The sequence below is a fragment of the Chenopodium album genome, chromosome 1, assembly GCF_948465745.1.
Source record: "Chenopodium album chromosome 1, dcCheAlbu1.1, whole genome shotgun sequence".
Taxonomy (NCBI): Eukaryota; Viridiplantae; Streptophyta; class Magnoliopsida; order Caryophyllales; family Amaranthaceae; genus Chenopodium; species Chenopodium album.
In genome coordinates, this window is record NC_137834.1 from 17,211,260 (window position 1) to 17,225,267 (window position 14,008).

Here is a 14,008-nt window from a genome sequence, read left to right on the forward strand (position 1 = left end):
ATGATTTTCAAACATGGGGTCTGTTTCGGATTTTCATGGCCTCTAACCATTATTCGGAATTTGGATTTGTCGTAGCTATCCTACAAGACATTATTCCCTTACTATCTAATAGTAAATAGTATGCTTGTAAGTCTTAGGTTTATTTCTAACTTAATAGAAATTTGTAGGATTCAATCCAAGCCTTTGGTGAATTCTATACCTATACGGGGCAATTGCATCAACCACTGAGTTTCAAGGCGCTTCCAAAGCCCTTTTATTATATTGACCTTACTCCAACATATCTAATGTTTTGTGAGTAATAATTAATTCTCTTTTAAGGCACTTGTAAAGTCCTTATGAGTATTCTTGATCAAGCATTCTCACAAAGCGCTTTTAAGGTCTTCTGAGATTCTCAGTTCTAGTTTGTTGCTAAGCTTGATAATTGATTATGGCGTTTTGGAAACGTGTTACTTTCTAGAAAGACACCACTTAGAGCAACAAAAACTATGTTCTCAATTAGGTTGTGGAGGTAATGCCCATGGTCTCACTTGAATGCTTACAAAGAGACATGTATATTGTATTTGGGTAAAAGTTCGTTGTAAAACAAACAGTTAGCTCCCACTTGAGCTATCTTAGCCTTTAATGAGCCATTAAGCTCCCACTCAACCACCTAGCTCTTGCTAAGCTGGTGAGATCCCACTAAGTCACTTAGCTCCCATTGAGCCAATGAACTCCCACTGTGGCTAAGAGTTTTAGACATATACCTGAAAAGACATTTAGAAGATAATTCTATCCATAATTGATTATGGCGTCCTTTCTTAGCTTCGACATTTTGTTTAGTGTAACATTAGTCCTTCGTGCAAATCTTAAGAACTTTATAGGAAAGGATGTGATCCATCATTGTTCGAGTCATTTTTAAATGGCATCGAGGTCTCTGTGAAGACACACTATGTTCTTTGTGGAGTTATTTATGAAAGTTTCAATTTCATAACTTTGTGACGGTCACGCTTGGGTCAAGCAAACATCGATCGATCTAATCTAGACTTTTTGATATCTTGCCAAGTCGATTCTATACTTCACTGAACTCTTGAACTGTTCAAGGTCAAATTTGTTCACATTTGATGAATATAGCCATATTCTTTCAAATTCTTTGTGAAACGTTGAAGTAAATGAATACTTTTTAGCTTTCGGAGTCATTTGTCTATACCAAGAACAATATCTCTTTACTTTGTCGGTTTCAACAAGTAAGACTTGCTTGTCTTAGAACGATTCCGAATCGATCAACTATCAAGAGCCTATCTAATAGAGCCTTGAGTATGTTCTTGTCAATGTGACATTGCTATAGATGTTTGGAACGCAAATTATGCCCATGACTTTGAGCTTTTGCTAGTTTATCATGTTAAGAAAATGTTTGTTTATAATCAAGAATTCTTGACTTATGGTTTAGACAACCATGCCATTCAAATAAATTTGCAACGATTGCTCATTGCTTTGAATGTGAGTCTTTTCGTGTGCAAACGTATCAATTGCTGATTATGGAACATAATAACCATTTATTTGTTCCAGCCATAGCTTAAAGGTCTTTAAACAAAGCATACGCTCTTACAACTGATGTAGCACCACTTGCTTCATTCTAAGCTAGTAAGTCGATAACTTAGCTTATCTTCAATAGTTTGAGGTCACTTTCAAAGTGGAACACTCAAGCAGTATTCGATACTTGTGAAGATAACGAATTGCTAAGTTAACTACAATAATATGAACTCATGGGTTGAAATGGAATCTTATTCCTTTTCTTCGTTCCTCGTTTCCTATATTTCTTATCATACTTTATCTCATAATCTTTTAAGAACCATTTCTTTAAGAGTCTTTGACTTTTATACTTTGTTAGGCATAATTAAGCATCTAATGTGCCGTAAAACAAAGTTCCATCTTTTCCTTTAATTCACGCTTGAACTACTACATCAATGAGTCCTACTCATCTATTTATTAAGCGAAAAGATATGTTGGTTGTCAATATTGACAATTGGAGTTTGCAAATTAATACTTCATGTTTTATCAAAACTACCTAGTATTTTGAATACATGATGTCCAACCGTCCTTTTGGACTTTGTTATAAAAGTCATTTATGAGAATTGTATTTTAGAAATGCTTTACTTTTCTTTGAGAACCATTTTCAAAGATTTCCTTTACCAATCATGGGAAGCAATACATTTTGATTTGGAATTCTACAAATATAAGTGCAAAGTATAACCATTTATCAAGTAAATAACATAATATGTTTGAAAATTAAAAAGGTGTTCATGCAAATCTTCAATCTTATTAAACGTCTTATCCACACATTAAAATTGTCCCCATTTGGCGAGAATAAGTCGATTCCAAGATCCAAAGAAACAAAGAGTGGTTAAGCATGCTTTGGCTTGTCTTAACACTCAATCTCCAAAGGTAAGAAACTCTTTGCTAATGGCTCCAAGCCACTCTTGGTTGAATAAATCGTCGCATCTAATACTCTCTCAGCAATTTATTCACTTTGCCACGATATGTTAGGACTCCATCACTCATATCGTTGAGTACAACCAAAACCAACTTGCATACCCAGTATGCCTTACGTTCCTTGGAGAAGTAGTGATGCCTCGCTTTGGCGTAGCCCACCACTACCCTCATTCGGTTGGTAAGTGTTGTTTTGGAATGGCAAATTTTACTCAATATTTAGGGACCTAGGGTTTCTATGTTGGTTGATTTAAGTGAACTTAATTAATCATCACAGCATTCGAAATCCTAAACATGCATCTAACATATAATTCATATACATAAACATATATATATCGAAAAACATAAATAGAGATGCATTTGGCAACTAGCATGACCCCTTGAGATCTTCAAATCTTCAAAAGGTCTTCATTTGCAACTTCATGGCTTCGTCTTCCAAGACTTGACCAAAATTAAATGCAACTAACTACTAGTATCTACGATTAGGACTAATCTAAATATTAAGGTACAAAAATACTCAACGGTTCGCAGACCGTATTTAGATTTACAAAAATACATCACGGATCGCAGTTCATATTTTCTATCCTAATCGGGCCCCACTAGTTGCCATTTCATAAAACCTGTGAGAAAATATACATTCCATTCATCCATTCACTATTTGTGAATGGCCCATGCATTTTACAACGATAAACAAGTAACAATGCATAAACACGCTAAAACTAGTAACTAATCGATCTAGGTGGTTAATTCAATTAACACGCCTAATTAAAACTAGTCAAAGTTGTTTTAACCGGTTATGCAAATAAGCGCAATTAACATTTGAAGCTCCCACTAAATTCCGCATCCAACTCAATTAATCCAATTAATTAAGCCGGTAAAACCCTAAATTTGTCAAAATAAATTTTGCCAATGCCGCTCAAAACTCGAGGCCTAGCCTCCAAAATTTTAATTAAAATAATAAAAATAAATTAAAATAAACAAAACGGCCAAAAAGCAAAATTAAAACGAGAGAAAAAAATGCATGTACTACCCAAGGCTAGCACCCTTGAGCGCTCACACTCACGCAAGTGCTGAGCGCTTGCCTAGTAGCCTCGGCCTTGCGTGCTGTGATGCTGCTGGGCACTGCTGCTACGCCTTGCATCCAACTCGCACGCCCCTCATGCACCAAGTCAGCACACAGCTCTTCGCACACACCTAGCATCACACGCACCAAGCGCAGCAGCCTCGTCCCTCGGCAGCCACTTGCGGGCTGTGCGAGCAGCCTAGCTGGCCGAGGGATACACGTGGCTATTGTGCCTTGGTTTACGTGCTTGTGCCTCGGGATTAATTCCCGATTTTGTGTGACATCTCTAATCAATTCTAAATTAATTTTAGAATTAGTTCATTGAACAAAAATGAAAATTTAAACAAGTCTAACTTAAAATAAAATTTTCAAAGTGCATCCAACCAATATAATTCCCAAGAACCATTCTTTAATTAAATTGGTTTAACTTGGTGCAACAAAAATAAGAGGGCAATTACTCACTATTAATTCAATTAATTTAAATTAATCTTGAGTTTTTTTGACAAAATAAGAGGGAGTTGGAAAAATGAACATAAGTTCAATAAAGATTCCAACTTTAATACTTGTGAATCCTTGAAAAATTATATCTTCCAATGTAAAGATAAACAATTTTCTATCATAAAAATTTTATGATTCCAATCAACTAAAAACTGATTAAATCAACAATGTTTAACAAAAATTCATGGAATTTAGTAACTTAAAGTTTCAATCACTTAACATAATTAAAGATTGAATCTTTAGTACTTGGAAGCCTCAAAGAAAAACAATTTCACACTTAATGCAATTAGTTTGCAATTATGTGAAAAATAAAACCAAGCTTTAATTTCAAGCACAAATAACCACCAAGTAATCATACCTAAAGAGGTTTAAAATTGCATATAAAATATGTATTGAACCAATTACATAACCACCATAAATAAGCAATTAATTTTCAAGGTTAGAAAGACTAAAAAAATTTCGTCAAAACGAAAAATCCCTCGAAAAGTGCATTTTTGGTCGTTTTTTGGCTAAAAACCGAGTCCCGAAAGGATAAAACCATTTCCAGAATGCCTTTTCCACAAAAAATTCTCTATTTTTGGGTCGAAATCTGGGTTCGAGGCTGATGATAGCTTTAGTACGAGGTTCAAATATATAAAACGAGCTACTAATCTAATTAGCAACTCAAAACCTGAATAATTAAGCCATAAAACACCTTGAAAAATATTATGATTTTAAAAATAAACGAGCGAGACTCCGATACCGCTGTTGGGGTTTGGTAAGTCCGACTTACCGCGGAAACAACCCCGACCCAAAGAACCACTCGCAATTAATAAAACCATAAAGCATAACAAATAAACATAAAAGGATAAAATCGGAATTTACCTTTGAAGCGTGCTTCGCCCTCAAAGTCGGGCTCTTACTTAAAAGCTTTAGCTCCGAAAATACACGAGCCTCCTACGAAAATTCACCCGCAAAAACTACTAGTGACTTTTAGGTCCGTTACCTCGAGGTTAGCGAGGTCCGACCAATACCCGAGTATTATATGAGTTTAAGAGGTTTTGCTAATGCAATGCTCTATTTAACTCCTAATCAAGCAAGCAATTCTCATGCCATGCTTTGGCTATTTATAAGGAAGGATAGCTTGTGAATTCCACTCATCTTTCAATGTGAGACTTTTCACAAAAAGATCCCACATGGAAAGATTAATGAATTCAATCCTTAGTTATATAAACCAAGGAACAAGTAACAAGTGTCACATGGTTAGGTGAGGACCACTTTCCCACTTAGTCCTCAAGGCATTTCACATGCAATGTGAACTAACCATGTGTCACCCAACCTTGAGCCCCAAGTTGGGTTCGGTTGGGCCATTTAATTTATTTTTGCCCGTGTCCATGACCCATCGTCCCGGGTCCACGGCCCTTGCCACATGTGTCGCCACAGTAGCGCGCTGCCAACAAGGCTACAACATGGCGTTTTGCCATGTTTTCTGCCACGTGGCACGCTCCTATTGGGCGCGCTTTCCTAGCCTTTCGAGTGGCTAGGATTTTACTTGTTACTTGAAGCATTTTCCCGTCTCGTCAAATCCTAAATTTTGGCTCGACATTTGAGATTCTTCGACGCTCGGTTTCAACGCTCTAAGCTCGAATTACCGACGTCTAAATATTTAATACTCTGGCGCCGAATTAATTTCTTCCGAATTAATTCGTCAAGTCGGTTCATTTACTACTAATGGTGTGACCCGAAGAGTTCAGTCAAGATTAAGCTGTAATATTAATTATGCATTAATATTACCGATCGGAAGCGACCTCCACCTAGGCATTTCGATCACTTGACCTTACTGAATATAAAAACTTTCTAATAATTTTGAACCCACTAACGGAATAGTACACTTGTTCGAAGGACACCATTCCTTTCACGGTTTGGTTCTTATACGCGGCCTAATGATTGAGAGGAGGGCCTATTATGAATTATCATTCCTAATTCAATTAGGATTGATTGCAGTCTTCTAGAATGTTCTAGAAAGTTCTTTTAAATCCTAATTGGATTAGTATTGATAATTATGTTTAATGAGTTTTATTTGGAATAAAAGAAGTGTTTTGAATGAAATTACGATTTTACCCTTCGTACGGACTTTACGACTTGATTTTATTAAAAACTGAATTCCGCGTTGAAAATGTGACGTACACGTTCTATACCATGTTTTACCCTTATTTTATAGTTATTTCCGTACGGTTTTTGAGCTCTACGGAGCTACTTCTCGCTAATATTATCTTCTCTAGTGTGGCTTGGTCTTTTTAATTAATTTTGAAGGCACATGAAGATTTTTGGATGATTTGGACTTGTTTTAGATAGCCATGGGAGCTTACGAAGATGGTAGAGAATTTTCATGGGTCCGCCCTGGGGGGCAACATTTTCCTAGCAGCCAGGGCGAAGGAAGGAAGAGAAATGCAGAGAATTTGAAGAATTCAACTTCCGTTCGCCCAGACCGGGCAACCATGCCTGGGCAGACGAGGTATTACATGAGGAAGCTAGATGAAGAAGCGCAAGCCGGCTTTGTTTCTCGCGCCCGACCGGGCTACCTTGCCCAGTTAGACCGGGCGGAGTGTCGAAGACTGCGTTTTTCTATTTTTTCGGGGCTTTCTTATATTAGGGGTTATAAATACCCGTTGTAAACCCCGACTAAAAATACTTAGTTATTATCTTGGCAGCTTTTAAACACTTTTAGAACCCTAATATTCTCTCTAGATCTAGATTAATTTGCACTTTCAAGTTTTGATCTTTGTTCATCAACAATTGGTACTTATCTTCAATCAAGTAATTGGTATTCATCTTTACTTTCTCTTTTACTTTTAATTGCCTTTTAATCATGTTTTCTTCATTGAATATTGTTTTCTCTTTCATTAATATGTGTGAGTAGTTTTCTTATTCCAAGATCTAGCGGAACCCGAATATTATTGATGCATGTTTTAATTCTTTAAATTCTCTAACAATAATTGTAATTGATATGCTTAATTGATTATGCTTATGCCAATACTAGATTAGGGATAATTGGTATTGTTATTAATCCTTTGTTTTAATTGTAACGGGAGTTGGGTTTTGACAGATTTGAATAAATTAATTAAGGGTTTGAAGTTCAACACGGGAGTAGTTGAATGGATGATTAGGAAGTTAGAGTAATGTGCTCAAGGTCTTTAATTTACATGATTCGACGGAATTAGGATTGATTGTGATTAGAGAAGCCATTGATAACTCGGGAGAGACCATTGGTATTATTCATGGATTGCTTTTCCTCATTAATCAATTGAATTATATGTTAGGGGTAGAACGACTATTGCATTAATTGTATTCGTGGTGATGCTTGATCTTGGATGTTTTTAGCATTGATTTATCATATTGTTTTGATTTAATCGTTTTAATTCGTTCTTTAGTTATTGATTCTCATTCATTTGATTTGGTTAATTGCTTAGTAATTGCTTGAGTCTATTTAATTAGTTGAACCATAGTCTCTTGGGATCCGACCCTTGCTTTCCCGTCTACATAGTAGTGGTCTAGTTAGGTTTATTTTTGTTAGGTACGCGACATGCCTATCAAATTTTAGCACCGTTTCCTAGGACTAACGGTTTCATTCTAGTTATTTGTGATTCGTTTTACTAAGCATATATTTTATTGCTTCGGCTATTGTTCATTGTGTCTTTGATATCCCGTTTTAGTTTCTTTGTTGCATGCAAACTCGAAGTTTAGGTTCAGATGATTTACACCTTTTGATTATGAGATCGAAGCTACTTCAAGAAGACGAAGAGGTAGAAGGAAAAATCAAAATACAAGAAACATGGTCGACCCAGGAACAAAATCTCTTTTGGAGTATGGTATTCCGGACACAACAACATGATTTCTCTCCAGTATTGTTAAACCACCTGTCACCACTCAGAGTTTTGAGTTGAAGCCCCAATTCATACAGTTCATCTCCAATGATTCTTTTGCGGACTCATCAAATGATTGCCCTGTGACTCACATTGATAGTTTCTTGGAGAAGTGTGACACTATGAAGCTCAACGGTGTCACTGATGATGCTATTATACTACACCTTTTCCCCTTTTCCACTAAGGGATAGGGCAAGGGAGTGGCTACAAGATGAAGGTATTGGTTCCTTTGATACGTGGGACAAGCTTGCTATGGCCTTCCTAGTAAAATTCTTAGGGCAAGAGAAAACCGCGAAATTAAGGAACGAGTTATCTACCTTCCATCAATCTAATGACGAGTCTTTATATGAGGCATGGAGAAGGTTTGAGCAATTGTAGAGACAATTCCCTCACCATGGTATTCCAGAATGGATGTTGATCCAAACATTCTATAATGGTTTGACCCATGAGTTTCGCATATACATTGATGCTGCGTCTGGAGGTTCTATCATGACAAAGAACCCAACTGATGCAAAGGATTTGATTGAGAAGATGGCGGCTAATGATAATTACCATCCAAGGGGACGAAATGCTATCAACACAGGTAATAAACATGATGTTGATGTGCTAACCATGTTGACTAGTTCTGTGCAGGCACTAACTCATAAAGTCAATCAACTCCAAGTTGAGTCCCCTCGACCCTCGATGGAAACTTGTCAGATGTGTGGATTGCAAGGCCATACTGCGCGGGAGTGTCAGCCCAATTATGATGAAATGATGATTTAGCAAGCTAATGCTTTCTATACCACGACCTCCACAAGGCCATTTGATGAAGGGTGGAGAAATCATCAAGGGTTCTTATACAAGAACACTCAAGCTATAGAAAATCCTACACCACCACCAGCTTTTCAAGAAAGGGCACCTTTCCATCATCATCCCATGCACCAACCACCAACTCAATCTTCTAATCTTGAAGCCATTATGGAGACTTTTTCTACTTCCCAACATCAACAACAAGAGCTTATATCAAAGCAATTTGAGTTACAAGCATAGCAGAATGAATATTTTGAAAACTCGATCCAACTGCTCGTTGCTAAAAATAAGAGGATAGAAACTCATCTTTCTCAACTATCACAACAAGTGAGTCATCTATCAACTCTTCAAGATCAAGCAAAAATCCAAACGAAACAATGCAATGCAATTTTTGTGAAGAGAGATGAGTTGACTACGGGGGAATTAGAGGAGAAAGTGTGCAATCTGGAGTCAAAAACTGAAATGCGTGAGAATGAAGGTCCCAAATATGTTGCTCCACAAGACTTTAAGGAACCGATGCCTTTACCGCAAAGGTTATCAAAAGCTGTGCTCGATAAACATTTTGGGAAATATTTAGAGACTCTTAAGAAGGTATATGCTACCATTCCTTTTTCAGATCTTATAATTCAAATGCCTCAATTTGCAAAATTTGTGAAAGGAATTCTAGATCATAATCATAATAATAAGGAATTAGAAAATTTGGTAGTGAAAAAGCATGGCTCTGATATCTTACATGAGAACCTACCACCTAAATTGCATGATCCTAGTAGTTTTACTATTCCTTGTAAGATAAACAAAACAACTTTCGATAGGGTCTTGTGTGATTTAGGTGCTAGTGTTAATTTAATGCCTTCTTCTTTGTATGAAAAATTAGGTTTGAAAAAACTTAAACCCTCCCCCATATCTCTTCAAATGGCTGATAGAACTGCTAGACTCCCTAAGGGTGTAGTTGAAGATGTATTAGTTGGGATTGGTGAACTTGTATTTCCAGTTGACTTTGTTGTAGTGGATATGAAAGAAGACCTTAAGATGCCATTAATCTAAGGTCGTCCTTTTCTTGCTACAAGTCAAGCTGTAATAGATGTTCCTAAAGGACAAGTGACCATTAGAGCTCAAGATAAAAAAGTTGTGTTTAAGCTTTTCAATGACCATAATTTTACTTTTGATGGTGATACTTGTTTGATAATTAATGCTACTAACCCTTTGGTTAATAAGTGTGTTTCTAATAGAAAAATCCTGTGCGCAAAAAGGACAATAATCCACCACATGATGGGTTTAGCTACATCAAAATAAGCTCGGATACAAAGCACATCAACTCTAATTTGAAGGATTCGTTTGGAGGTGGATATATTGATGAGATATACCACATAGTATCTTCTCCGTGTGGCGACCCAGGTTGAGCTACTAAACAGGGGTCGAGCTAAAGACCTTAAACAAGCGCTAAATGGGAGGCAACCCATTCCGTTTTTTTTTTATTTATTTTATTTTCCCTTTATTTATTTATTTTTCTTTTTTTTAGTGTCTTGGGGTTATGATGCGACGTTATTTTGAGGACGGTCCCAGCTCCGCCCTTAGGTATGATCCCTCCTATGCCAGTAGGGCCTAGTTTTCTTTTTTCCTTGCTTGTTCTTATTCGATATATGTTCACATTGAGGACAATGTGAAGTTTAGCTTGGGGGAGGGATTACTTTTGGCTTTGGGCAGTTACTTTGTGAATCAGGACGATGAATAGCTAGTAAACTACTTCTCTGTGCCCCTATCCTTGAAGATTTAAATGTTTTTGGCTTGATTTTGATTAAAAGCCTTGCAATGCGGATTAAATGATCATGATCTGATTTTGGATTGTCTTGGCCTAATGGAAATCAACTTTGCGCAACTGTGTATGAATCTGGAGCTTGACTGTGTTAACTGTGAGGCTTGAGCCTTTATTAATTATTCATGTGTGTTAGTTCCTAGTGTGACATTGATCTTAGTTTTGTCTTGATACTCTTAGTAGTGTGTCATGATACATTGCACATGCATGATGAGGAGTATGAAGGCCATGTTCATTAGGTAGCCTCCAGATGAATTTAGAAACGTATGTCCCCTTCTTGCTTACCCATGTTGTAGCCTTGTCCATGTTTTTCATCTAAGTCACAAAATTAACCTGTAGGCCCCAATTAGTAACTTATCCTAAGTCTAGCTTGGGGGAGCCATCTATCTTGGTATTCTCTATGGTTTGTGATGATGTTTTGGAGAAGACTAATTTGAAGCTTGAAGGTTCTTGAAATTTTTGCTATATGATCTATTTTTTAAGCTCTTATAGTTTGTTATAAAAAAAAAAAGAAAAAAAACAGAAAAAAGAAAAAAAATATCAGCTTCTTGAAGGATAAATAAAATAGCTTCAAAAATAACAATAGTGCGATGAATTGTTATGTAGGGTGAATAAGGTGGTAGTTGCTCTTAATTCAAGTTATGTTTGGAGTGTGTATTCTTTTGAATTAGTTCGATGGGATTTTGATGTGTATTGTTCATTTTTGATGGCTTCCCTGAGGGACTATATTTACCTACATTATCCAAATTTTTCCTACCCATTTTCATCCAACCTACATTATGAGCTTGAAAAAAGACCTTAGGACCTTCGTGCATAGTTTTGTGTTCATGTGAAACGAGTCTTTTGTCAAAATGCTGGAGAACCTATCACATTTCGAGTCGACTTTTGACTAGGTTGAGCGGCATTATTACCCTTTAAACACGCGAGTGTTGTGAGAATTGGGGGTTATCATTATTAGTGGGGATGGAGAGAGATCGGGCTCATTTTTAGCTCGCCACATAAAACTGTGCGGAGTGACCACTAAGTGAGATATTCTAGTCATCGATTCCTTATGTGTACATGGTTGACTCTGTTTGATGACCATTCAAGTTGATTGATAGTCTGAATGAAGTGATTGGTTGGCTAAGATGCTTGTGTGTCCGATTTCGATTTTGAGTATGGTATTTTCAAATGTATTATGGGGTGAAGTATGTTTATTTGGTTGTTGCTAGTGATTGATTGTCTTGCTTGAGGGGAAGCAAGAAGTTAGCTTGGGGGAATTTGACGTACACGTTCTATACCATGTTTTACCCTCATTTTATAGTTATTTCCGTATGGTTTTTGAGCTCTACGGAGCTACTTCTCGCTAATATTCTCTTCTCTAGTGTGGCTTGGTCTTTTTAATTGATTTTGTAGGCGCATGAAGATTTTTGGATGATTTGGACTTGTTTTAGATAGCCGGCTTTGTTTCTTGTGCCCGACCGGGCAGCCTTGCCCGGCCAGACCAGGCGGAGTGTCGAAGACTACGTTTTCCTATTTTTTCGGGCTTTCTTATATTAGGGGTTATAAATACCCGGTGTTAAACCCCGACTAAAAATACTTAATTATTATCTTGGCAGCTTTTAAACACTTTTAGCACCCTAATATTCTCTTTAGATCTAGATTAATTTGCACTTTCAAGTTTTGATCTTTGTTCATCAACAATTGGTACTTTTCTTCATTCAAGTAATTGGTATTCATCTTTACTTTCTCTTTTAATTTTAATTGCCTTTTAATCATGTTTTCTTCATTGAATATTGTTTTCGCTTTTGTTAATATGTGTGAGTAGTTTTCTTATTCCAAGATCTAGCGGAACCCGAATATGGTTGATGCATGTTTTAATTCTTTAAATTCTCTAACAATAATTGTAATTGATATGCTTAATTGATTATGCTTATGCCAATACTAGATTAGGGATAATTGGTATTGTTATTAATCCTTTGTTTTAATCGCAATGGGAGTTGGGTTTTGACGGATTTGAATAAATCAATTAAGGGTTTGAAGTTCATCACGGGAATAGTTGAATGGATGATTAGGAAGTTAGAGTAATGTGCTCAAGGTCTTTAATTTACATAATTCCACGGAAGTAGGCTTGATTGTGATTAGAGAAGCCATTGATAACTCGGAAGAGACCATTGGTATTATTCATGGATTACTTTTCCTTATTAATCAATTGAATTATATGTTAGGGGTAGAACGACAATTGCATTAATTGTATTCGTGGTGATGCTTGATCATGGATGTTTTTAGCATTATTTATCATATTGTTTTGATTTAATCGTTTTAATTCGTTCTTTAGTTATTGATTCTCATTCATTTGATTTGGTTACTTACTTAGTAATTGCTTGAGTCTATTTAATTAGTTGAACCATAGTCTCTTGGGATCCGACCCTTGCTTGCCCGTCTACATAGTAGTGGTCTAGTTAGGTTTATTTTTGTTAGGTACACGACACGCCTATCAAAATGCGTGGAAAACCTTCTGCATCGCCAAACGACAGGTTTTGTCGCCTAGCGACAAACCCTGTCGCCTGGCGACAGGTCGTGTCGTTGGCGACAAAGGAGTTTTTTATTCCTTTTCAAACTCTGATTTTTTTATCTATTACAGACTATTTTATTATAAATATGGTCCTTAGACCTCCGTTTTTCAATAATCAGAATTCTCTAATTCTTCTCTCTCTCTAAGATAAAGCTTATTCTCTCTCTCCCTCTCTCTTAGCCTAGCCTTTACAAACATAATTCCTCATACATTAGCACTAGACACACCAAGCCAAGTTCGAAGTTGCCTTCTCCCTAGACGTTAAACGTTTGATATTTCTGAGGGTTTGGTCCCAAATCTAGTCTAAACTTTCTTAAATCTTTATTTCAATTATTTAATTTAATTCTGTAATTTTATTATTTTCCTTGAAGTTACTAACGTGTGTATTTTGTTATTAGAAAGCGGTACAAGGCATTCAAGTAAGTACTTTAATTGTTTTTCTTGATATTATGATAAAGAAATCATGCTTAGATTATTATTTTGATTCCTAATATCATGTTAGGGTGTTTTGATCTTCTTAGTATCATGTTTAGGGTAATAACTCAAATTTCTAATATCAAGTATGATTCGAAGGATGCTTCCTATTTTCTTTCCTAATATCATGTTAGTATCATGTTAGGACTAAAGCTTTGATCTTTATTGTTTAGTGACATGCTAGGGTTTGTTATTAATCTTACTAGTATCAAGCCTAAGATCTTTCTATTCTTATTATGCTTTAACATGATTATTTTTATAATTGTTATAATTATTATTATTATGATTGTTATAATTATTATTATGATGATTATTATGTTGCTTGATATTATTGTAATTGCTTGATCACGCCTTTTATGCATGTTAAAAGGGAATTTTTACTTGTAATCACGCTTAATAATATAATTAATAATCTTGTTTAGGGTTAATTTTATTATAATTTAAGT

At 36.0% G+C, this 14,008-nt stretch overlaps 1 protein-coding gene and 1 non-coding gene across 2 annotated transcripts; one reads left to right on the forward strand and one right to left on the reverse strand.

Moving 5' to 3' along the window:
* Positions 1 to 8,223: 8,223 nt before the first annotated feature.
* LOC145564927 (small nucleolar RNA R71) lies at positions 8,224 to 8,330 on the reverse strand. Its single transcript, XR_014094931.1, has one exon. It is a non-coding gene; the product is annotated as a small nucleolar RNA R71 (small nucleolar RNA).
* Positions 8,331 to 9,183: 853 nt separating this feature from the next.
* LOC145628899 (uncharacterized) lies at positions 9,184 to 9,765 on the forward strand. The gene has a single exon (XM_081681333.1). It carries the CDS (start codon positions 9,184 to 9,186, stop codon positions 9,763 to 9,765), a length of 582 nt encoding a protein of 193 aa, XP_081537459.1.
* The last annotated feature ends 4,243 nt before the right edge of the window (positions 9,766 to 14,008 follow it).